A 24,565-nucleotide genomic window follows, 5' to 3' on the forward strand; every position below is an offset into this window, starting at 1 on the left:
AAATTAAAAACAGAACTACCATATAATCCAGAAATTCCACTTCTGGGTATTCATCAAAGGGAAACAAAATCACTAACTCAGAAAGATATATGCACCCCAATGTTCATTGCAGCAGTATTTACAATAGCCAAGTCATGAAAACAACTTAAGTGTTCATCAATGGATAATACGGTGTATATATATGTGTATGTATACATATATATGCTGGTCAGCCATAAAAAAATGAAGAAATTCCTGCCATTTTTGACAACATAGATGGGCCTTGAGGGCAGTATGCTAAGTGAAATAAGTCAGACAAACACACAAAAACAATGTGCTCTCACAAGTAGAATCTAAAAAAAAACAACAACAACAAAAGAAAACACAACTCAGCTCATAGATACAGAGAAAAGATCGGTGGTTGCCAGGAGCCAGGAGTGGGAGGTGAGTGAAATTGCTGAAGGTGGTGGAAAGGTACAAACATGCAGTTATGAAATAAGTAAGTCCTGGGTATGTAATGTACAGCATAATGACTATAGTTAATAACGTCCTGTTTTATATCTGAAGGTTACTGAGAGAGTAAGTCTTAAAATTTTCCATGATATTCATAGCAATGTTATTTACAATAGCCAAGATCTGGAGACAGCCCAAGTGCCCATCAGTAGATGAGTGGATAAAAAAGATGTGGTACATTTACATAATGGAATATTATGTGGCTGTAAAATAAAGGAAGGAACTCTTACCCTTTGCAACAGCATGGATAGACCTGGAGATTATAATGCCAAGAAAATAAGCCAGTCAGAGAAAGACAAATACCACATGATCTCACTTATATGTGGAATCTAATGAACAAAATAAACTGACAAACAAATTAGGACCAGAGGCATGGATACATGGAACAGACTGACAGATCTCAGAGGGGAGGCAGTGTGTGTGTGTGGGGGGGGCTATAACAGATTAACCACAGAATGTATATGCATATAGGCATAGACCATGGACACAGACAACATTGTGGTGAAGGTTGGGGGTGGGGGAGGCTGGCTGGAGGGGGACAAGTGGGAGAAAGTGGGGAATATTGGTAACTGTGTCAACAATAAAAATATTTTTAATTAAAAAAGTTTTCATTACAAGAAAAAATGTTGAAACTATGTGGTAATAGCTGTTAATTAGACTGATTGTGGTGATCATTTCACATTATATACAAATATTACATCATTATATTTTAACCTGAAACTATGTTATATGTCAATTACATCTCGAAAAAAAAGACCCTTGAAGTTTAGAGCCATTCAGCTCTGCACAAGGCTTCCATATGCACACAGACTTAGAAGGCTGCCACATGGGGAAAACTGACTCACATCATCCTCTCTTAATGTTTTTCACTCTGTAATGTGTTCAAAGCTCTCCTCCAGAATGACAGAGAAGTCAGCTGTAGCTTTTATAAGCTCTGGAGTCCTTCGCATAGGCTCAGAGATAACTTGCTAAGGTCATTAAACTACTAGTAAGCTAGTAGCTACCAATAACTTAACCTGCCCAACCCTCCCTTCCAGAAGCCAATTAAGAAAGCATGCCTCTTCCAGTCAAGCAAACCCCCTCCTTCCCTCCAAGGGCTTCTCCCAGCACATCCGTTTGCTTGGGCGCTGAGGCACACACGCGTACACACACCACCACCACCACCACTACCACCACCACCATAGCTCTGTCGAGGCTCTCTGGAATATTGGGGCAAAAGATCACTCCACAGTCACAGTGGAATGTTCCATTTGGCTGAAGGTTAACCTGTTTGATGCCAGGATTTCCATTGTTTTCCTGTTTTCTTACAGTACTGAAGCATAATGTACCCTTCTCTTCCAGTGCTGGGATTATAATTACTGGGAGGTGTGGTGTGATGGGGGAAACATGAAGACCAGAACCATGGGGTTCCTGCCCCTGTGGTAGGCCTGGCACTTGTTCTTTCTCACCAGCCTCCGCCTGCCTGGCTGTCTTTCTCCAGCACCATTTTATGGATCAAACGTTTCACATTCACCTCCTAGAGGACTCCTCGCCCTCTAGAAAGTCTCCATCAAGGCCATTATTATGACCCTTTCACCTTACAAGTTCACTCAAAATGTTATCTATAGCCATGATGTATGAAACGCATTCCTGTTCCTCAATTTATATCATTTTTCCATGTCTTTTACCTAAAATTACTGGATTCATTTGCATCTGAACCAACTAGACAATTTGCTAAGTGGGGATAACAGGAAGTTAATTTCACCTTGAACTGCCCCTCTGGCCCATGTAGTTGCTAAATGTTCACCCAGCTTAAGGCATGGATGGGTCTTTGTGAAGAAATTTTAGGGTTGGAAAAGACGTTTGGATAATGACTGGTAAATTATAAATAAAAACTAAAACGGACATTGAAAAGCATCTGCAGCTATGTGAAACAAAGTCTGAAACATCTCTGGTTTATGGGTGCTTGACCTTCCTATGACTTTTTGGGGAGGGGAGAGGGGACAGATGTGGGTGAAGGTTCGTACTGGGAGGCAGCCAGATGCCAGAGGGTTCACCACTGAAGGTAAGCTCCCAGACCTTTCACATTGTACCTCTGAACTATGTCTTTACAAGCCTGTCTTAGAAGGGCCTGAAATCAATAAAAAGTTCAAAAGCCTTTCCACATGCAGCTAAAAATCTGCACTTAACTTTTCTTTCTCTGCACCCCGAGGAGTTCTGAAACTTCCTTCATTCCTACATCAAGCCTGAGACACCAGGCTCCCTAGAACTCTCGTTTATTCTGCATTATGTCTGGAACATTCTGCCAGGCATCTGTGGGTCTTTAAAGGAAATGTGAGAAGTAGCAAAGACACATCTATATGGCAAAGACATGTGGCACAGGAAAGGAGCATATAAATCAAAGGCAGAGAGAAGCCTGCTAGCGACCTGGAAATCAAATTGTGTCAGGGAGAAGGCCCACGTGCAGAAATAGATTAGAAGGGCACTGAACAAGGGGGAAAAAAGACGAGCAGCTCCTACCAAAATTAATGAGAGGCAGAAGGAGCCTGGAGAAACAGCCTAAATGAAAAGACTCTTGCACTGCTGAAGGCTGGACAAGCTTTTCAGCAAGTGTGCTCGAATAATGCCCCAGCCCAGCCGTCCATCTTCACTTTGCTCTTTGTGTGTCTTGCCACTCTCAAAGCAGAGCTCTGGGCTCTGGGAGAAATGAGGGGAGGAAGGAGACATGAAAGGATTGGGAGAGCAGGTGTAGGAATTTAGATGAGCATGGAAACCACCACATAGCACATCCTTCAGGTGACCTCCAGCACCCAGTCACAACTTCGTCACTACTGTGCAGGGTGTGAGCAGGGCGGACAGAGCCTCTCGGAACCGGGATGATGACACCTGCCTCACAAGCCAGCTGCATTTGGCTGCAGTAAGGCACAGTGTGCAGGCACTGGCACACAGGGGCTTCTTAAAGAGCAGCTGTCACTATGTATGATTAAGTAAAATGCAAAAGCAGGTGGGTGTTGTGCCTAAAACATTTCATGGTCATCTGTGACTTTCAGGCTCTGAGGCCTCCTAATTCCTTCTTTTTCTCGAAACCCAATATTCCAGTACTCTCCTTTACTCCAACTCCTATGTTGGGATAAAGCAGTCCCTTCACCCCCCACACCCCAAATTTTTAAAAATTTAATACATATATAACATATTTAACAAAGGCACACACAAACAAGCAGTAAGTAATGTCAGAAAGCTCCATCTACCACCCACTCCCTATCCTTGCCAATAATGATATCTGAGATGCGAGTTTGAGCCTATCTAGACTTGAATCTCAGAAAAGCAGGTGGCTTTGACAAATGACTTCAATGATATGATTCTGGACCATCCAGAATGTTTCCACTCTAAGTAACTGAGCCCTCTAAAAGCAATTGCCCAAAGAGATAAAATTATTTCCTTCTACAGATTGCCATGAGCACCAGAGTTGAAGGGCCAACTAGATTTATTAAAAACCTCATTAAAATCCAGGAGTTTTGAATTTTCATTCACTGTCATAGATTGTTCCCTACACTGTCACAGAAAACTACACTCACCAAAGAAGTTCAAAAACCAAGAGAGAAAATCCCAGAGTGTGACTTTTTTTAAAGCACAGGTATTAGTTTCCAAGAACTCTAAAGAACCTTTGCTTGTCAGATCTGTAGCAGAGCTGGTACCCAAGCCATCCTCTGGACAACATCCCTCCATTTGAACTCCACTACTCCCCATGGCTCTCATGGGGAGATGAGCCTCTCCTGCAGAGCCCATGAGACAGTACTATCTTAGTACTAAGGTGAGAAACGTCCTCTGGTGGTGAACTCTGGACCATGATGGTGATCAATTTGATCAGACTTTTTGATCCTGCATGATCTGCACCCTCAGGTAGCATGCTCTGCCTCTTCTGCAGCACTTGACATGACTAAGAGGATAAACATAAATCCCAGGGCAGACACTCAGGTGTTCTAGAAATTTAAGTTCATTTTATTTATGATCTTAATGTCCATTTCAAATCCTCATTCTGCCTGATGGCAGAAACTTATACTAAGCCAATTTGGAGTTCTGTCTCCGATCCCTGTGTTAAGTATGAGTTAGTTTATAACACCAAGACTTTGCACTTCGGTGGTTGTGTTAGCTATTAGGTAGTCATTGCTCAAAAAGATTCCAGCTCTCTTCTTTCAAATACATGGCAGGGTTATACTTCCTCATACACTTGAAGTGTGGCCACATGACTTGCTTTGGCAAATGAAACATGGCATCTCCAGAAGGAAGCTTTAAATGCCAGTTCATGCTTCTCCCCATTCCTTTTTTAAAATTCCTCTGCCACAGAGACTGCCAACTTTCCAGACAGAGGCTGCTCCATCAGGTTCCTGGGTGAGGACCGCGCTGGCCTGGTACAGAGCTTTCAGCTGATCTGCAGTAGACCTATAGCGTGAGTAGGAAATAAGGCTTTGTTGTTGAGCCACTAAGACTTGTTTTGTCGCTGTTTTTGTTACTTCATCATACTCTAGCCTACCTGCAGGTGATGGCATCCATCCAACATGTCCTCATTCCCACCTTGTCTTCAACTTGTCACTGCACACTGGCTGAGTCGTCTTTCATTCCCCCACCTCAAAGCCTCCTCAGGTCCACACCTCTCTCAGCTGTTTGCGCATCCGTGTCAGAAGACAGGGACCAGTCTGTTGTTACGGCATCACACTGGGCCATGTGAAATTCTGGGAGTTGTTCAGGTCTATCTGCCCAGGCATTCCATGCTACCTGGAGTCTCATGACTCCCCTGGGCTTCTAACAAGGACAATGAGCAAGCCTGCCTCCACCCTAGCTGAGGCTTCCCACCAGTCCCACTTCTTCAGGAGCCTTTGGTCCATCCCTTTCCCAAATCCTACAACAGTTGTCCTCTTCTGGATTTTCCTGCAAGGCCTACTTTCCCTATCCTTGCCCCCAAACCTGGGAGACCTTAATCTGGTCGCAGGCAGAAAGCCTTGTTCTGACTTATCGGTGCCCTCCACCTTAAACCATTATACCTGTTTAGTGTTTCTCCAACCCCTCTATGCTGAGATTTTAGAACTCAAAAGCCAAGAAGTGCCCCCTGTTCGTCTCTGAATTATGTCAGACCCCCTCTTCTTTGGAGGCAATGAATGAGAATACCCCAGCTGCCTGAATGGAGCGAGGACCAAGGAAATGAAGCGGTGGTAATACCAATTGATATTTCAAATTATCCTTCTGTACATGTGTTCTGTTTAATTACAAAGCTGAAAATTAAAGAGAGTCTCACTCAGAGGAACGCAATGTGTGACCATTTAAGCCACCATACAATCTCAATGGCCCCATTTTAGTATGCTTTTGTACAACTGTTATTCTTGCAAAACTTCTAGTATGAAAGATATGGAGGGTCTTGGTATGGTGTCTCCCCTAGATCTTTGAAGGCCAAAACCTTATCTTCTAAGTGTCCTGCAAATCTCCAGACTCTGAGAATTTAATGATTACAGAAAGCAGTTAACTAACAATTAAGAATGAGAACATTCTCATCACGCTTAAGCTTTTAACTGCAGAATATGCCCTGTCTCATGGCAGCCACTTAGATCCTGATAAGGGCCTCTCATTCCCTCCCTGGTGCATTTGAAAGACCCGAGGTAAATGTAGATCCCAGGGCTTCTCGAAGGGAGACTATAACGCATTCAAAAGTCAATGCCTGAGTGGGTTACCCCTCAAGTCCTGAGCTGTGATCATCTGCCCGGCCTGGGCAGTTTTCTGTAGGGGAGGGGAAGCAACAAAGTGGTGTCCATAAGTCACACCACTCACCACCTGATAACATTCATTTTTCTAATCTAGACCAACCACTACATTCCTGGTGTTGGTGCAGAAAGGAATAGACCAACGGACTCCTCGCCTTTTTCTATCTCTTTATCAGGCCACGCTAAGGGAAACCAACCGTGCTGAGCACCAGAGGGTTTACTTCGAGCCCCAGCCCTCTACCCTAGGCTCCACCCCTGAGCCCCTTGGGGGCGGAGCGCCAGTGGCCAGGAGCGAGTGGGGGCGGGGTCAGGGGAGGTGCAGGAAAAGCAGGAGGGGAAAGGTGCGGGGGGCGGGCCGTCTGGGGCAGGGTCGAGGGTGGAGGGTTAGGGGCGGGGCTCCAGGGTCCCGAGTGGGGCGGGGCGGTAATGGGCCGGGCCGGGGCCGGACTGCGGAGCGCCGTGGACGGTTGGGTGGTAGGCCGAGGGGCGGGGCGGCGGCGGAGGGATCCGGCCGGGGAGAATCCCATCAAGGTCTAGGACTGGGATCTAGCCGGTTCTACGCGCGGCAGAAGCGCGGCGGCAGGACTCACACCAGCGCCCCTCAGAGCGCCCGCGACACTCGGGGCGCCCGGCCTTCGGGGCGCGTCTCTGGCTGCTATGGCCGCCGTTGCGGGCTTGCGGGCCTTCGGGTCAAAGGTGCCCGAGTGGCTCCGGTGCGGCCTGTGGGCTCCGCGTGCCGCCGGCTTCTGCAGCAGGGGGCCGCTCGGAGCCGGGCAGCCGGCGCCGGGGCAGCGACCCACCAGCGTGCAGCAGCGGGACGGCATCAGGTCAGCGGCGGGGCCGCGGGCGCCCTGGCCGTCCGGAAGCGGCCTGCGCCCGCAGGCGTATGGGGCTGTTCCCAGGCGGGGTGGACTGGCGGGGACACGGGGAGAGACACACAGAGGAGGAGGCCAGGCCCCGCGTCCCGTCACCCCGCGCAGAGTCCAACGAAGGCTCTGTTAGTGTGATCAGCGCCCCGCCGCCTTGGACCCGCGGTTATCTGTCACTGCGCAGTCCGGCCCGCGAGGTAGCTCAGCGGGAAGGAATAGTGGATATAGTGCTTAGACTAGTCCCTTGCCTGGGCACTGTAGAGTCTGGGACCCTGCAAGACTCACACCTGAGGACTTCAAATGGAACTGCCTCTCACTCCCCCTAAACTCTTAGTGCAACTGAGCCGAGTTGTCATCAGCCTCTCAGGCTCAGTGTGGGCAGCTCTGCTGGTGGCCCCATCGCTGCTGTGGACTTTGAGAAACCCTTTAACTAGAGAGTTCTGTGCCTCACGAACTTGATCTGGCTCCAAGGCCAGATTAGGCCTAGCAGAGCTGCTCCTAGGCCTTCACCCAGAAGTGCCAGGACAATAAACAGGATGAAGGACACAGTGTACTAAGCTGTGCCCTTCGGCTCAACAACCCAAAAACCCTTAAAACCGTACCTGTGTACACAACAGAAACTGGACAATGAAGTAAAGGTTGAAGGGCTCCAGGCCCCATCCAGGCCTCATACTGACTTTTGCCTGGCCAGTCAAGGGCCTAGCGAAGACCCATATAGCATATCTAAGTATAAGTTACAAACCAAACTAACTGCTAAATGTGTTCTTCTCCTGCCCTGACAAGTAGGCCTTCATAAAACCTCAAAGGCCATGTTTGAATTTACAATCCTCAGGCTCCTAGGAGTCCCCAAGAAGTGGAGAGCCAGCCCCTGGCCTACAGTTTTTTTTTCTTCCCAACCTCTGCTTACCCCCTCCTGCCTCTTCACCCCTCCTTTCTGCCAGGAGCTTGGTGCATAGGCCTGCAGCTATCCCATCCACGAGCACATATTCTGGCCTCTCACTCCCAATAGACAACTCCTCTTGGTCACCCTGGGGCACAGCCAGGGAATTCTAGGGTTTCAGGTAACCGAAGCAGGGTTTGGAAGAGGAAGTGATTCCACATGAGCACATCCCATTATCCTAGTGGTCTGCTCACTTGGAGGGTCATAGCGGGAAGAGGGCCCAGGCAGGGGTCGGATCGTCCTGCCTGTTTTCAAGGGCAGTTCTGCTTCTGCAAATCCGGTTCTAACTGGTCAGAAGCCTGACTTGTGCCATAGCAGCCACGTGATAAAAAGAGGCCTGGTTGAGTTCTCCAGTGTTAAACATGAATCAGAAAGGGAGACAGATGATTAGAACCACCTATCATCAACGCTGGGACTCATTTAGTATGAAGGAAGCCCCCAAATCCAACAACTCAGTCAAGCTTTGAGTGTCCTTTTTCAAAGCTGTTCCCCTCAGCAACACCACTGTCCTGTAGTGAGGGCCAGCTATGAACTGGGTACTGCTCTAAGCACAAGAGGGAGCTCTGAAAATGACTGGCATTTAGGGGTTAGCAGAAGGCTAGGAGCCTGGGGAAGAAGTAGAGAAGGACCAAAAAGCCTGGAGAGGAGGAATGTGTTTCCAGAAGGAGAATATAATCCAAATGGCAGCTGGATTTGGTTCAGACCATTAGGAGCTGAGAGGTGAGAATAGTTTTGCTGGAGTGGCAGAACAGAAGCCTGGTTATACTGGGTTGAAAAATGAACTCAGCAACTTACAGCACTCTGACAGGGTGTGTTACACACAAGCTGAAGGATTGATGGGACGCACATGAACAGACACTGCCATGCAGCTCAGGCCTTTGCAGGCTGGCATCTTTTTACACAATTTTGCCTGAGGCGTTAGAATTTAATTTAAACATATGTCATGGATAGGATGGCAGCTTTTTAGGTCTGCTACAACAAGCACACTCATTATTTTACTCGAAGGTTTATCAGCAGTTCTCTAGCCAATGTCTCCCTCACCCCACCCCCCAAATCCAGGTTTTGGAGTCTATCAGCATATCAGCTGCAAGTCATTTTTGTACTTAGGAGACAGCATTAGATGAGAAACAATGATGAATATCAAAGCCACCTAAATGTGGCAGCAAAACGGAAATGATATTCCAAAGAAAATGGGGTTGCACTGAAATTCAGTCATCAAAGTGATTTTCCAGAAAACTGGCACAGGAGACTATTTATGGGCAATCCAAGCTGACACATAGCAGTAGGAAAAATATCAGATTTGGAAAAGAATAAGGAAGACAGGAAACATGGGTGGAAACTGATGGGAAACAGATATAAAATATATAACAGTCTAGTTACTGTTGATGCTTGTTCCATATAACAGCAAAAATAAGACTTTTCTACATATAGGTTGTAAGAAGAAGATACAGGTTATTTTAATCAGCATACTTGAAATAGCAAGCAGGCCTTTTAATACCAGCTTCTACTGAGATGCCATGTCCACAAGAGCCCTGTTGCTGTATGTTCTGTCCTTTTGTTCTTCACATATCATCCATTCTCAGACAGCATGAATTATTGTGCAGAATTACAGGATGCCACTATAAAAGATGGAAAAATGTGGTCATATGTGTGTATGGGCAGCTGCGCCTTGGCTGCCTGTTCCATGGGGGTGCATGGGTGGGAGGTCCACGGCAGATTTTATTCTTGGCTCTTCTAATATTTTTCTGAAGGGCAACAGGGAGAAGTTGAAGGTGGCCCTGTGTGTAAGATTCCTCTCGCTCCTGCTGCTGTCTTACAAACTGTGGAGCCTCTCAGTGTGAGTGGCAATGATTCTGGAACAACCCTGACTTGCCCTTTCAGTGGAGAGGGCAGCAATGTTTCTGACAGCAAACCTGGAGAAAAAAGAGAAACAAATCAAGGGAAGAGAGAGAAAACCCAGCCTGCATTTCAGGAAGTCTCCTTGTTTTGTTTGACTTAGCTGTAACTCCAGAGTTGACAGACCACCTCAATTGCCTCTAAGCACCAGCAGTTTTCTTTTCTAGTATTTTAAAAATAGCTCCAATATTAGAAAGGGATTGCAGGGGTCCTCACTTGTCTTGACTGGTGCATGACCCAGTAATTATAAAATGTTCTTCGCAGGAACATTGTCTTGAGCAATCCAAAGAAGAGAAATGCGCTGTCGCTGGAAATGCTGAAATCTCTCCGAAGCGACATTCTTCATGAAGCTGAAAGCAACGATCTGAAAGTCATTATCATTTCAGGTACTTATCTGATCTCCATCCTTAAGGCTCTGCAGTCTCCAGAAGACTTTTCTCAAAATTCTTGGGTTAAGTGGGGCATTACCTCATTTAACAGGAGAATTGTTTGGAAGCTCCTTTAAGACAAGAACATTAATTATGAAAAACTCTCGAGGAGGGGGAGTGAAATGGGGGGGGATGGTAATAAAAAAACAATAAAATAACATTTTAAGCACTATAAAAATTTACAAAGGCATTGTTCATTTAAAATATGTTGTAGATTAAGTGGACTCTCATTGAATGTTAGTGCATATGGTATTACTCAGTTATGGCAAAACAGCCACGGAATAAAGTAACAGAGTAAATATGGAAGAACAATAAATAGGTAAAACAACAAAAAAGAAAAACTCTTGAGTAGTGGCGTGCTTGGTCCTAATACTACTTTTTCCCTGTTTTTGACATTATTTATTTAGTTAGTTTTTCCTAATGCTGTTAGTTGGAAATGACAGCAAAGATTACTATGCAGTGAAAATATGTGTCTTTTCCTTTTTGTTGGATATGAAACATTGTCGCACTTGGCTGTGCTGGTCTTCCCATCAAAATCAGATGATTGGTTTCCTCCTGGACCTGATAAGATGGATTTAATCACTGATCCTTTGGGTAGCCTGCCATCTCAGCTGGGACCAGGCTGCTCAGGCATTTGATTGGTTTGCCTTTTGTGTTCCTACCAAACTTTCAACCAGTATCTGTAGTCTTCAGTGGTTCCAGAAAGGGTGCCCTAGTTTGCTCATTTCTTTCCTTGCTCTTTTCCAGTAAAAACTTTTACTGAATTATCTAGTAATGATAGTGGTGGTATAAATAATATCACTGTCAGCATCTTAAAGCATCCACAGAAAAATAAAATGGATGATGCTCTGTGATTTCTTTGTTGTTGATGTAGAAATTAAGGATCAGTATTTCTGGAGGCAGATACTCAGGATGTTACCTTCTTATCTATGGCTGAATATAAATTTTCAACTGTTTTACATGGCAAATGGAAGAGAAATAGGACGATATTGTTCATCAGCCATGGGGATGTTACCTGTATGCAACAAAGGCAGCTAACTCCTGAATGGCACAATGTCCTCACCTGTTTAAAGGGGATAGCATTGCCTACCAAAAGAGCCACAACAAAAGGAAAACATGAGAAAGTGTTATCAGCTTATCAGTGGACTTACATTTTGTTGTCATTAATTACAAATCCCATGTAAAAAATAAAGAGTTTCTCTTCACACTGTGACCTTCCTGACTACAACCCATATGGGTGGCCATTGTCTGTAGACTAAATGACAAGGATGCTACCAAAGGCACAGTGGATTTTGATGGACCTATATGACTCAACGCTTTCAGGCCAGGCCAAGTCCAAACACAAAACTGAGGCTGGAGGGACAGCTCCGAAAGAACTCCATTCACCCTGGTTCCGGAGCCCTCTCCGTTGTGTAATAGCATGCTGTTATTGGTGTCCACCGGGGACCATTTAGAGCACAGGTACCTCACCTTGAATTGTCATCACAAAATACTGCCTGTAACTTTTCAAGTTAACTGAAAATTATTTTTACCAAATTGGGCCATTAACTTTCTCTATGTGTCCACAGCATTTATACAATTGTTCATTAAAGTTATTCCGTAGACAAGTAAGTGACCTTCTCAGCTCTGCTGTTTACACCTTCTTATTTTATTTTCTCAACTGGAAACATTTGCAGCTGAGGGGCCTGTATTTTCTTCAGGGCATGATTTAAAGGAACTGACAGATGAACAGGGTCCAGGATATCACACTGAAGTATTTCAAACCTGTTCTGAGGTAAGCCTGCATTGCAAACCTGAAAATGATAATTATACATATTAAAGATTGAATTAGGCTCCTAGTTTACAGGTAAGTTTTTATCTCTGAGACCTAACTACTGTAGAACTATGGAAACTTCTGTGGTCAGGGTGAATCCTTGATCCATGCAACAATTTGGTTTTGACTTTTAAGAAGTGCCCATAGTTTGCTATTGATACTGTGTTATGCCAAAGAAAGTGAAATATATGCTGGTATTGATAGCTGCCATTTTGAGCTTCATGGGTATGTCTTGGTCTATGTGTTTTAAGAGGTAAAGGGTGGAAATGTCTCTCGTTAGAAAGAACCTAAGATTATAATTAAAAATTTTTTTAACCAAACAACTCTGTTAATGGGAAAGAGAGAACATTCATAAATGGAATAACAATAATGATTTTAAAAATTATTTTCAAACCCTTCTTTCAACTAACTTTTGTAATCACCACCTCCAAGTAGGAAAATTAACCTCTTCATTTTCACTTCTATTTAACCATATTAAGGGAGGAACTGCCAACAGATATAGAGGAGAAAGAACAAAAAGTTTGAGATGATTTATAAATGTATCATTTCAACCCCTGGATAATCAAAAATTAAATATAGAATCCAACTTTATGTAACACAGTGTTCATTTCAGGAGTATTTATTGAGCACCTGCTATATGTATGATGCTTGCAAGATATTGAGGGAAATAGAAAGAAAAAAGTTTCCTACCAAACTGAAAATGGAAATCTAGTTGAGAAACAAGACATATAAAACAGTTTCATAACCTGGCCCTAAGATAACTTAGCCTAATTTTTCACCATGCATAGATTTATTCACTCATTCATTTGGTCATTTAGGATTCAACAAATAGATAACAATACCTACTATATAGACAAGATAGAGGTGAGCAGTGATGGGCAGGGACTGGAAGGTGATTAAGCTACCTTCTTGACCATTGTTTGTTTTCCTTGCCATTTCCCAGAAACCCTTCTGGAGATCAGATTATAGTTTTTTCACTTCACGGAGGGACAAACGGGAAAAGTGATTGACTTGAGGCTTCATAGAGAGGAGAAAGCAAACCAGAGCTAAGACTTAGGTCTTTTGTTTCACATTAATGATTATGTAACATTCTGCTCCTGTTTTTGCCAAAGCTTGATGCTTTAAAAGTCATTTTCCTATTAATACCCAGTATGTTTGACCAAAATAGAAAATCATCAAAGATAACCAGTAGAGTCCTTCCATCCTGCCAAAAGGAACTGCTTTTATTATTCTGCTGGGGGATCTACATGAACTGGGATCTGAACAGGTTACCAAAGGGCCACAGGGAGACAGGGCTTCTTCAGAGGATAAATACCAGATTTTGTGAAAGCTTCCAACTGCTAGATGCCTCTGGCCCACTGAAAAAGACCCAGTGCCTAAATAAGATTTAGCTGTGATGTAGTCACACTGGAGTGAAAATACATTGATTTCTTTAACATTTTTATTCTAAGAAAATCAAATTCTCTAAATAAATATGAGCGCCATAAACTTGTGCAAGATTTCAATTTCCAGGTGTAATCAACAGGCAGATTAGAACAGAATGAGCTAGATATTTCATGTTGGGTTCATGCATGAGAAAATTTGATTTCAGAAAGGAAGATAAAGATCGCTGAATTAGCTTAGTATCTCAAATCTATAACAGATTTGTTACAGACCACAAGTACAGCATGATAGTTAATTATTAAAAATCAGCAATAGGACAAATGGAGAATGAGAATACACACTTGATGATAGAAGAGTGGTAGTAACTGTTGTGAACTGATGTGGCGACTTTCACTAGACACCTATCCTTGTCTGTCTTCTTTTATCCTGTGAAGTTTGATAGTGGAAACCCCAGCCCAGGAGGAGATTCTTCTCCTTCTCCTCAGACCCCACCACAGAAATGACAATGGGATGGGACCTCTGACTTTTGGAGCCCTCAGCAATGCTGTTCAATGAGGCTAGGGCAGAGTTAAATCCAGGAGGTAAAATAGAAGGAATAATCAATTCTTGACTGTTATGGGATCAATTATATAGCTGCTTTATTCTCTGAATTGCTCTCTAACTTAATTTTTAAAATTTTCTAATTATAATAGTAATAAATCCTTATTATAGAAAATTCTGGAAACCTAGAAAAGTAAATGGAAGAAAATAAATTATTTATACCATACCATGATCATACCACTACCCAGAGAGAACTATAATTAACAAAAATATTCACTACATTTCTTTTTAATCATTTTTCTACATGTACATATTTGTCTGAGTAATCATACATAGATATGATTACATTGTGTAATTGTGTAACATGAATGCTTACTATGTTCCAGATAATATTGTGAGTACTTTAGATGTATTAATTTATGTAATTCTCAAGTTCTGTAAAGTTGGTGCTATTATTATACCCATTTTACAGATGTGAAGACTGAAGATTAGGCAGAGAGTAAGTGATAGACTGGGCACAAACCCCAGCAGCCTGGCTCTAGACCACTACACAGGCCCACACAATCATGCTGATATTTCTTTAGAAAATTTCACTTTAATGAGAATATAGCATTCTGTGAAAGAAATGTAGTCTGGTTAATGTAGCCATTTCCTTATTTCTATATGTTTATATTATTTATTATTTTTAATTATTATAGAGTAATGATTTGGTGAATATCTTTGTCCAGACAGCTGTTTACTCTTTCAGATTACTTCTTATTAGTACAATTCCTAGATCAAAGGTATGAATATTTTAAATTATTACCTAAGTATTTTCCGACCAGGCAGTTTAAAATCCTAGCCTTTCGTAGGTGGCAAACAAGAGTCAAACTGTTCAACTCTAATCACAGTCAGTTGACTTTTCATAAGTAAAGTTCATTGGGTGACAGGTGACACTCAGAGCTAAAACAAAATTTTGTCTTTCTTTGCAGTTCTTGTACTGCCTTGGCCTTGTTACTGTAGCTCACTGTGAACTAGCTCTGTCACTGACCATCCCCATTCTCACCTATGGTACATGAACCCCATAACCCATGAACAGTATGGGGTACGGGTACATATAAGTGCATGCTTCTATGAAAAGGGTCACTAGCACTTAGATTCTCAAAGGTGACCCCTCAAGAAAAGTCAAGAGCCACAACTATAGAATATGATGGCGTATCCTTAAACATATAATTGGCTATGTTATAATAAAGCTGACAAATATCAAATGCTTATAAAGACAAAGGTAAGTTCCTTGGGAAAAATGAATGAAGGTCATTTTTTCTTTGAGTTGCCATCATGGGAAACAAGCCCATATGAAGCTCCTCTCTGCCTCTCCTCCCTCCCTTCCAGGGTTCAAAGAACAACCATTTATAAATTGAAGTTACCATAGCAACACAATCTGTGTAGAGTGTCATGAAGAAGTGGAGAAATAAATCAAAGTATTTCATAAGCTGCAAAAATGAATTAAAGTTCTGGAGACTTAGGAGGGGCAGGGGGTATCACATGAGCGAGTTTTGGGCTGCCCTCTCTGTGCCAATGGCACGGTTGTAGTAATTTTGTTCATTTTAATGACAGCAGGGTGCTCCCCACCATTTTAATAGAATTGAGAAACTCTCATAGTAGTAATTTGAGAAGTAATTACTAAAGAAACTGCCTTCCAGTCTCTTTTCCATCTTTAAGTTTTCAAGGAAGTTCCAAATACCACTTTCAGACTTTTAACACTAGAGCTCCACACAGGCTCATTGAGAGCAGAGCTATATAGTTCCCCAGAGAGAAGATCAGCTTTGTTCTCCTGGGGGGATGCTGGGGAAGCAGTTGGAGAGGAGAGGGCTGTAACCCCGAAGAGGCCAGGGCTGGGAGTCAGACAGATGCTGGTGCAGACCCCACAGCACCACTTGCAGATTTTGGATCTTGTGGCCTTACGCCTGCTCCTTCCACTCTGAGCCTTGAGTCCTGGCTGTGACACAGTGTTCCTTCCCTCTGGCGTTCTCAGGAATTAAATGGCACAGTCTGGTTCATAGTCAATATCAATGCAAGTTAGTTCTCTTGGTGCCTTCTTTTGTCCTTCTTTTTAGAAATAGAATCTGATACACTAATGGATATCAAAAATGCTCTGAAAACAGGAAAGTCATATAAAATAAGCATTAATGTTGTACCTTACTCTCGCACAGATGTGAACTGGGTGTGTTTGCTCCTTCAGGTCATGATGCTGATCCAGAATCACCCTGTCCCTGTGATTGCCATGGTGAACGGCTTGGCCACTGCTGCTGGGTGTCAGCTGGTGGCCAGCTGTGACATTGCTGTGGCCAGTGACAAATCCTCGTTTGCCACTCCAGGTGTGAACATCGGGCTCTTCTGCTCCACTCCTGGGGTGGCCTTGGGGAGAGCGGTGCCAAGAAAGGTAATTTGACCCCATGCAGCCCCCTATCTAGTTGTAACCCTCCAGTGTACATGAGGGTTAGTTCCAGAATTTACTTGTTAAAGCACCATTTGAATCAGGACATTCTGCACAAAGCATAGCTGGCCGGATGTGCCTCAATGTCCCTTCTAACGTCTTGTGTGGGGGACAGAATGTGCAGCTTCTCACAGAGCACTTCACTCTGTGATATGCATTTCACTCTGGCCTGCCCCTCAGTTCGGCTACTTACATTTTTGGATGTCTTTGTTTGTTTTCATAAAGGCACATTTTTTATAATCTTATTTGAAATGCAGCTGAGACAGTTTTGTTACACTGAAACATTGCCCATGAGATGTAATAGCTTGGTGACACATGCCAGTATCAAGAGGCCAGGATACAAGTGTTGCTGGCTTATTGTTTGCTGACAGTCTGTCTTGTTCGAGAAAGGACAGAAAGCAGCTGCCATACTGAGTGTGTCAGCTTTATGATGGTCGTATTTCAGGAGCATGAACATCCTGTGCCTGCTATGTTGAAGCTGCCCCAGGAGCCATATTTTAAAAGTTCTGCCGTTGCTGACCAAAGTGAAATCCATTTTCTTTATAAAGCTTTCCCCTACCTATAACGTCATAAAATAATATTTACTGAGCATCTCAAGTTGAAACCAGTGGGTTCCTTGTTCTAGAAAAATATATATACTCATTCTCAATGGAGAATCTGTTTTAAAAAAGGGGGAGTTGTATGCTATAGCAAGTGGGGAACTAAATTGCTTTCTAGAATATCCATTTGAGCATCTACTACAAAAAATTCGCAGTTGCTCATATACCTGAGGCACAAAAGGAATGAGACTCAAGGGAAATCAAGTTCCAGGACTGAAGCATTTAGAGAAGCACTCCTTTCTTCCATGGTTCTTCCTCATTACTGTTTACAGAGGTGTGTATTTTGAGGAGATTCTGAATACAGGTGCCTACAAGCACACACACATGAACACTGGCTGAATGTGGTCTCTGCAGCTGCAAGTAGTGGCCTGTCAAACAGAACTTGCTTAAATGTCCTTGGCCCAAGGGATGTTTTGATTCTGTCAGGATACACATTTACCTTAAGTGTGTGTGTGTGTGTGTGTGTGTGTGTGTGTGTGTGTGTATAAAGTCCCTACTTTGAGCCAGTACATCAAAATGTATTCATTACAAACGTATCGTCAGAGCTTATTAATAAACCACCTTATAATTGTGCAAATCATATCATGAGGCCTTTTGCATAGTAAAAGGCTGTTGCCTGGTTAGCCTACCTGCAGCTGTTCATATTCAACACCCAACATTCTGGAAGGTTCCATGTTAAAGTATATGAAACCTTTATGTCATGATTGTCTTGCCCTGGCTGGTGTGGCTTGGTTGGAGCATCATCCCATAAACTGAAAGGACATGGGTTCAATTTCCGGTCAGGGTACGTGCCTAGGTTGCAGGTTCAGTCCCTGGTCCATGTGTGTACAGGAGGCAACCGATCAGTGTTTCTCTCTTATCAATGTTCCTCTCTCTGTCTCTCTCCCTTCATCACTCTCTGAAATCAATGGATGTATCCTCAGGTGAGGATTTAAAAAAATAATTACATATATGTGTGTGTATATATATATATATAATGATTGTCCTACTGACAGGATAAGAATCCATTCTCTCTTAAAACAAACTTTTAAAATCAAGGCTTATAATTGACCCCTAAAAACTTAAACATATATCACATTTGTCAACTTTTAAATTAGTTTTTGAGAAGAAAGAGAGGGAAAATGTGGCAAAAACAGGACTTAAGTTCCCAGGAATTCCAATTATTCTCAGAATCATGTTGCATGACTGTCCTGCATTAGAGATTAAGGGGCAGGACATTGTGAGACCAAAGCAACTTTTTCTCCCACAGAAAGTTCTGGCAGTGCCAGGCCCACTCAGAAGATGGGCAGAGAATCTCCACTTCTGTCCCAGCAGATCTCTGTTCTGGGCTCCTCCCATTCTGATCCCCCGGAGGCCTCTGAATTACTAGAGTCAGTTGTAGCATTCTTGTTTTGAAGTCTTCAGTGTTTTCCTAGTCAGCCGTCTGAAAGTGGCAGTCCCCAACCTTTTTGGCACCAGAGACTGGTTTCGCGTAAGATTATTTTCCAGACTGGGGTCAGGGGGATCATTTCAAGATGATTCAAGGGCATTACATTCAAGCTCACCTCCTGCTGTGCAGTCCCGTTCCTAAAAGGCCACAGACTGGTACAGGGAGTTGGGGACTCCTGTGTAGAAGTTCTTGCATGTGGGGCTCATTAATGTTGGGCTATTTGGAGGCATGAAGCAGAGAGATAGTCTCGGGTCAGTACTAATGAGTTGAAATTACAGTACTGATAATGAGAATTCAGTGGGATGAAAAGCCTGTTGGCACCAAAGGCCTTTGCCAGGCTTCTGGCCTGCAGATTTCACCTGGGATCTCACCCTTTAGGAGGGAAACTGGAGATTCACAAAAATCTAAACCTGAACGAAACACACCTACCTGTCATCATTGTATGACTCACCTGCAAGAACACATTCATACACAGGCCTGTGGACTTGTGTGGGTGTTGGGCACGTGTCCCGCTGCACATCCACAGGGAAGCAAGCAGGTTCTTTTGTAAATTGGTGTGGTTGGGGAAGCTAGGCCTTTCCAGAGCAGGCTGAGGCCACACATATGGGTCACTGGCACCCTCTGCTGGTCACCACTGGAAACTGCTCAGCTGTGCCACAGACAGAAGGCTGCCTGGGAGCAGGAACGGTGGCTCAGAGCCCTTGTGTTCAAGCCAGACTGAGCCTGGGCATGAATAATTCTCCACGTTTGTAAAGTGCTTCTCTCCTCTGGCATGAGTTAAATAAGTTACCTTTATGGCACCATAAAAACAACCTGCCTGGCACAGTAGCTCCCTTCCCCTGTCAGAGCCGGCCTTCAGAAACGAGCCAGTGCCTCAAGCTGTTGGCATCACAGGAGAGCACATGAAAGAGCCGAACCCCCTCACCCCAGATCGGTCATTTCTCTGCCGTATGAACACTTCCTTCCACCTACTGGCTCACAATAACAGGTGTATTTGTAGAATCTGATTTCTTGATTCAATTAGAACAGAGTGTAACTTTGAAGCTGGAAAGAGTGTTAAGGCATTGCCACTCAGCTGGTGTGCAGCTCACCGCAGAGCCTGGAGAAATGCAGGGTCTCAGGCCCACCCAGATTGGAGGCACCAAAACCTGCACCCCAACAGTGATCGGTGTGGCTGTCAGAGTTGAGACAAGTGTCCTCAGCACCTTGAGAACAACTAACTCAACACTTTAACTTACTTGTCAGGCTTCCCAGCCAATAAATTAGCCCCGTGATCCATCTGTTTCATTGTCCTCTGAGTCCCCCTGCATTCCAGCTCCAGATACTGCCACCACTGCCACCAAATGGTTCTTGTCACAGGTGTGACTGGAGGGGTCTGGAAGGCTCCTCTGCTTTAAATAATCACCCCTTTCATGGGCCATGGTCCCTAAAACACAAATCTACAGCTGGAACAAGCATGTGAATAATAGCCGCTGCACTAATTAAGTGCCTGCTGAGTGCCCAGCACTGTAGTGAAAGCTATAAATATATTTTCTCTAATCTTTACAAGTCTGCAGGAGTATGGTGGTCTTACTCCTATGTTTCAGGTAAAGGAACAGACTCAGAGGGGTAAATGGTTCCCTTAAGGTCAGTGGTTAGTAAGTGGCCTCAGGGACATCCAGGCATGTGCTCTACTACCTTAGGGGTGAGCCTTGGCCTCCAATCCTTTTTGTGGTTTTTAATGCAAATAGCCAAGGAGGAGGAAGTATTAAATCACCAACTTGTTAGGGGGACCCAAGAAGTGCTCCCTAAAAGGCGATAAGAGTTGATTTAGGGAAAAGGAGGTATTTTCTTTTCTCACACCTGAAGTTTCAGGGGCCCACTACATAGAAACTTAAATAGTAAGTAAAGATTGTTCTTGGGGAATGCTGTTCCATCACCCACTCTGCCTGGGTAAAGTCCCCGCAAACCAACATGGTGCTAAACAGTAGGACCCCACCAGGTGTGTGAGGAGACTGAGGCCCAGAGAGAGGCATAAACTGGGCAGGGGTGACCTAGGAAGCTGAATATAAGCCAGGAACTCAGTCCAGGTCTCTAGCCCTGACCCCACTCCAGTCAAAACTTCTTTCGTGCACAGCTTTAATGATCTTCTGGACAGAGGGAGAGGTGCCAGGATAGCAGAAGCATAATCTAGTCTCATAACTTAAAAAGAAATCGAAATCGGTAGTTCTAAACTAGCAGCAATATTGGCCCTGGGAGTATCTGGCAATGCCTGGAGTCATTTCTGATCGTCACAAGCTGGGGGTGGGGGATACTGCTGGCACCCAATGGACAGAGGCCAGGGATGCTACCATGCACAGGATAAACCCACACAACATTATCTGGTCCAAAATACACAGTGACACTGATATTTATAAACCATAATCTAAGTGCTCTCACACCTGAAGTTTCAGGGCCCTCTACCAAGAAACTTAAACAGCAAGTAAAGATTGTGATGATGCGCGGTAGCTTATGTACAATTTAAGCTGTTCCCATTATCTCTCACTGCATAACCACCTCCTCCTGTTGGCTCAGACAACAGCGATTTGTTCAGCTCATGTATCTGCAATTTGGGCAGGGCTCAGGGCTCGGTGAGGAAAGCTGATCTCTGCTCCACAATATCTGTGGCCTCAGCTGGGAGGACTTTAAGGTGGGGGGGGAGCGACAGCTGGGGGCAAGCAAGCAGTGTAAGACTTGCTCACTGATGCCTCCGTACAGGGAACTCCGACGGGACGGGACACCTAGCATACCCTCTCAGTGCAGCTTGGGCTTCCTCAGGGCAAGGCGGCTGGCTGGTTCTCAGGCTGAGCTGCCAAGGGAAAGAGCCACATGGAAGCAGTATTAACTTTTTAAAAATCCTCACCCAAGGATATGTTTATTGATTTTAGAAAGGTGGGGGACATGTGAGAGAGGCATCATAGGTTGCCTCCCACCTGTGTCCCGACCAGGGGTCGAACCCGCAACCCAGCTATGTGCCCTAGGAAGAATCAAACCCCCAACCTTTAGGCATGCAGGATGATGATTCAACCAGCTGAGCCACCCTGCAGGGCAAGCAGTATCACCTTTGACCTAGCCTCCAAAGAACTGTACTGTCACTGCTGCTATACTGTGTTTGCCTCCATCCAGTCATTCATTAAATCACTCAATAAATATTTAGTAGGTTGCCTGCTGTATGCAAGGCATTCTTCTGGTGCTGGAGATACAGAAATGAACAGAACAATAAAAGAAAAATCTCTGCCCTAGTCAAGTTTACATGCCAGCAACAGAGATAATACAATAAACAAATCAGTGTGTAAAGTATATAGTCTGTTAAATGATGAAAGTACAAAGGATTAAAGTACAGTCAAAAAGGGGGGTAGTGCTGAGACTGGATTTGCAGTTGCAATAGGGTGGTCATGGAGGACCGCATTGATGAGGTGGCATGTGGGCTGAGACCTGACGGAGATGCGAGAATAAGCCATGAATGAGGACATCTGGGGACAGGGCACTGCAGGCCAGGGAATGGCAAGTACAGGGACTAAGGTGACGGCATGCTTGGCGTGTTCAAGGCACAGGAAAGATGCCAGCTGGGCTGCAGGAGTGAGTGAGGGGAGAGAGTGGAGAGGCACTGTGTTTCTTGTGCACCTGGAAACCCCTCTGTTAAATCATAACTCTGAGTTTCAAGAAGGTGAGCTTTGTAGAATTACAAATTGAGGCAAATATGTGGCAGGCAACAGAACCAAGGAAACTAGAGAGAGTGAGGAAGGGGTACTACCCCTTTCTCCAGGCCTTGAAAATCTGGGGGGAGAGTACTGTGGAAAGGGGATGTCCTCTCCTTGTAAATTAAAATCATGCTAGCCCTGGCTGGTGTGGCTCAGTGGATTGAGCACTGGCCTGCAAGCTTAAGGGTCACCAGTTCGATTCTCAATCAAGACACATGCCTGGGTTGTGGGCCGGGTCCATGGTTGGGGGCGTGCAAGAGGTGACCGATTGATGTACCTCTCGCACATTGCTGTTTTTCTCCCTCTTTTTCTCTCTCCCTTTCCCTCTCTAAAAGTAAATAAATAAAATATTTTTAAAAAAATCATGCCAGGCCCTCCACCTGTCTGTGGAAGGCATTTCCTTTCACCCTTCCTCCTTCTTTGGGAGACGAGGCTGCTCTTTCAAAGCAGACTGAGGGGGTGGCTTCCCTGAGCATGCCCTTTCTTCTGGAAAGCAGCCGCTACACTGGCTTGTGGGAGGCAACAGCCCTCGCTGCTGTGGCGGCATTTTTAGTTTCCTCCCATCAGATATGGCCGCTGTCCTGTGCTTGGCTCTTGAAAGAGGCAGCTCAAGTCATCTGCCTCTGCAGGGCTAGGAGCTCAGCTCTGGGGAAGGAGCAAGGGGGCACGGAGGGTCCCGCCCTCTCCTTGCTCCTGGAAAGACCATCTGTACCTGCTAACTGGACCAAGGTTGCCAGGAAGTCAGGACACCCACCACCTCTGCAGAATGAAATGGAGAGGGTGGGACTTAGGTGGCAGTGGGTCAGAAGGAGTGTGCCTTAAGAATTGCCCATGCTTCCTCCCCCAGGTCGCCTTGGAAATGCTTTTTACTGGGGAGCCCATTTCTGCCCAGGAGGCCCTGCTCCATGGGCTGCTCAGCAGAGTTGTGCCGGAAGAGCAGCTGGAGGGCGAGACCATGAGAATTGCGAGAAAGATCGCTTCCTTGAGCCGTCCTGTGGTGTCTCTGGGCAAGGCCACCTTCTACAAGCAGCTGCACCAGGACCTTAGAACAGCCTACCACCTTGCCTCCCAGACCATGGTGGACAATGTGGCCCTGCAGGATGGGCAGGAGGGAATCAAGGCCTTTGTGCAGAAGAGAAAACCCGTCTGGTCACAGTGAACTGGCCACTTTAATAGAGGATGGAGGGCAATTGGGCCCCACTAGCAGCGTTCAGGACGCCCCCTCCCCTATCTGATCCCCAACCACTGCTGCCTCCTGATGGTAACAGAAGACAGACTGCTTCTTTAACATTCATAATGGCTTCACTGTGTGTGGCCTGTGTGATTCCATGGGGAAAGGGTGAAGCACAAAGCCAAAGGAAGTGCTAATTTAAGGGTAGTGAGCACCTATGCTGGGCCAGCTACAGTGGAAAGCCTGGAATTTGATACAATTCTTTGCAGGACCTTAAGTGAGGGATCACCCTGACATGGGAGAAGGTGATGATAAAATTAGGCATGAAAGAAGCATGCCAACCTGCCTCTGTTATCAGAAATGTTCCCTAAAGTGGGGGAGTTCTGGTTGCCCCAGACACGTGAGCCATTTCAAATCTCCATGACATATTCTATATACTGAACATCTTCGTTCTATTGAGAAATAATCATGCCTATGGCTTTGGGATAATCTTATGTGAATTTAAAAGATTAACTAGTTAGAAAGATTGGTAATTTTATCTTCCTAACCAGGCTGTAAGCTATCTGAGGGGAAAAAAATCAATTTCTTGTTTTGTATGCCCATACTATGGACATACACTAGGGGCCTGATGTTTGTGTAAGGAATGTCCTGGCCATTGGAGCCACTGTGAAACCAGGACCCTGAGCTAATCCTGAGGATAATAACATCAAGAGAAGTTGGAAGTACACAGAACACACATCCTGCCCACTAAAAATCACACTTCCAAACTACTCAGCTTCTGGTGAGAACCCACAGTAGCATCAGGAATTGAGTCCCTCAGCTGAGCAAGAGCTTGGATTAGGACCTAAATAGATTACTTTCTGGCTTCTGCTTCATTATGGCCCATGAAATGTTCTAATCTCTTGTCCTCAAGCTTGCCCAATATATCTTAACTAAGAGTATAATGTGACCCTAAATGTGGTTAGTATCTCAGCCAAGATGAGAACTGTGTGGTTCTAACCAGTGGCTCTCACTCGGGGCAGGCATTTCTTGCTATGGTTGTCTGCTAGCGTTTTCACAGGTTTCCACTGAGACTGGCATT

The 24,565-nt window shown here is 44.7% G+C and overlaps 1 protein-coding gene across 3 annotated transcripts; it reads left to right on the forward strand.

Moving 5' to 3' along the window:
• The first annotated feature begins 6,758 nt into the window (after positions 1–6,758).
• ECHDC3 (enoyl-CoA hydratase domain containing 3) lies at positions 6,759–23,618 on the forward strand. 3 transcript variants are annotated; one of them, XM_090266511.1, is made up of 5 exons: positions 6,759–7,048; positions 10,191–10,312; positions 12,031–12,128; positions 16,312–16,512; positions 23,161–23,618. In XM_090266511.1, the coding sequence occupies exons 1-5, from the start codon at positions 6,879–6,881 to the stop codon at positions 23,470–23,472; spliced, it is 903 nt and encodes a 300-aa protein (XP_090122637.1). In that variant the 5' UTR covers positions 6,759–6,878; the 3' UTR covers positions 23,473–23,618. The 3 variants fall into 3 exon arrangements, with proteins under 3 accessions (XP_090122637.1, XP_090122635.1, XP_090122636.1); XM_090266509.1 differs by lacking the exon at positions 6,759–7,048 and adding an exon at positions 9,710–9,867; XM_090266510.1 differs by lacking the exon at positions 6,759–7,048 and adding an exon at positions 9,710–9,867 and having other exon boundaries at positions 12,055–12,128.
• The last annotated feature ends 947 nt before the right edge of the window (positions 23,619–24,565 follow it).

Source organism: Furipterus horrens, unplaced genomic scaffold, assembly GCF_987537825.1.
Source record: "Furipterus horrens unplaced genomic scaffold, mFurHor1.1.pri manual_scaffold_2, whole genome shotgun sequence".
Lineage (NCBI taxonomy): Eukaryota > Metazoa > Chordata > Mammalia > Chiroptera > Furipteridae > Furipterus > Furipterus horrens.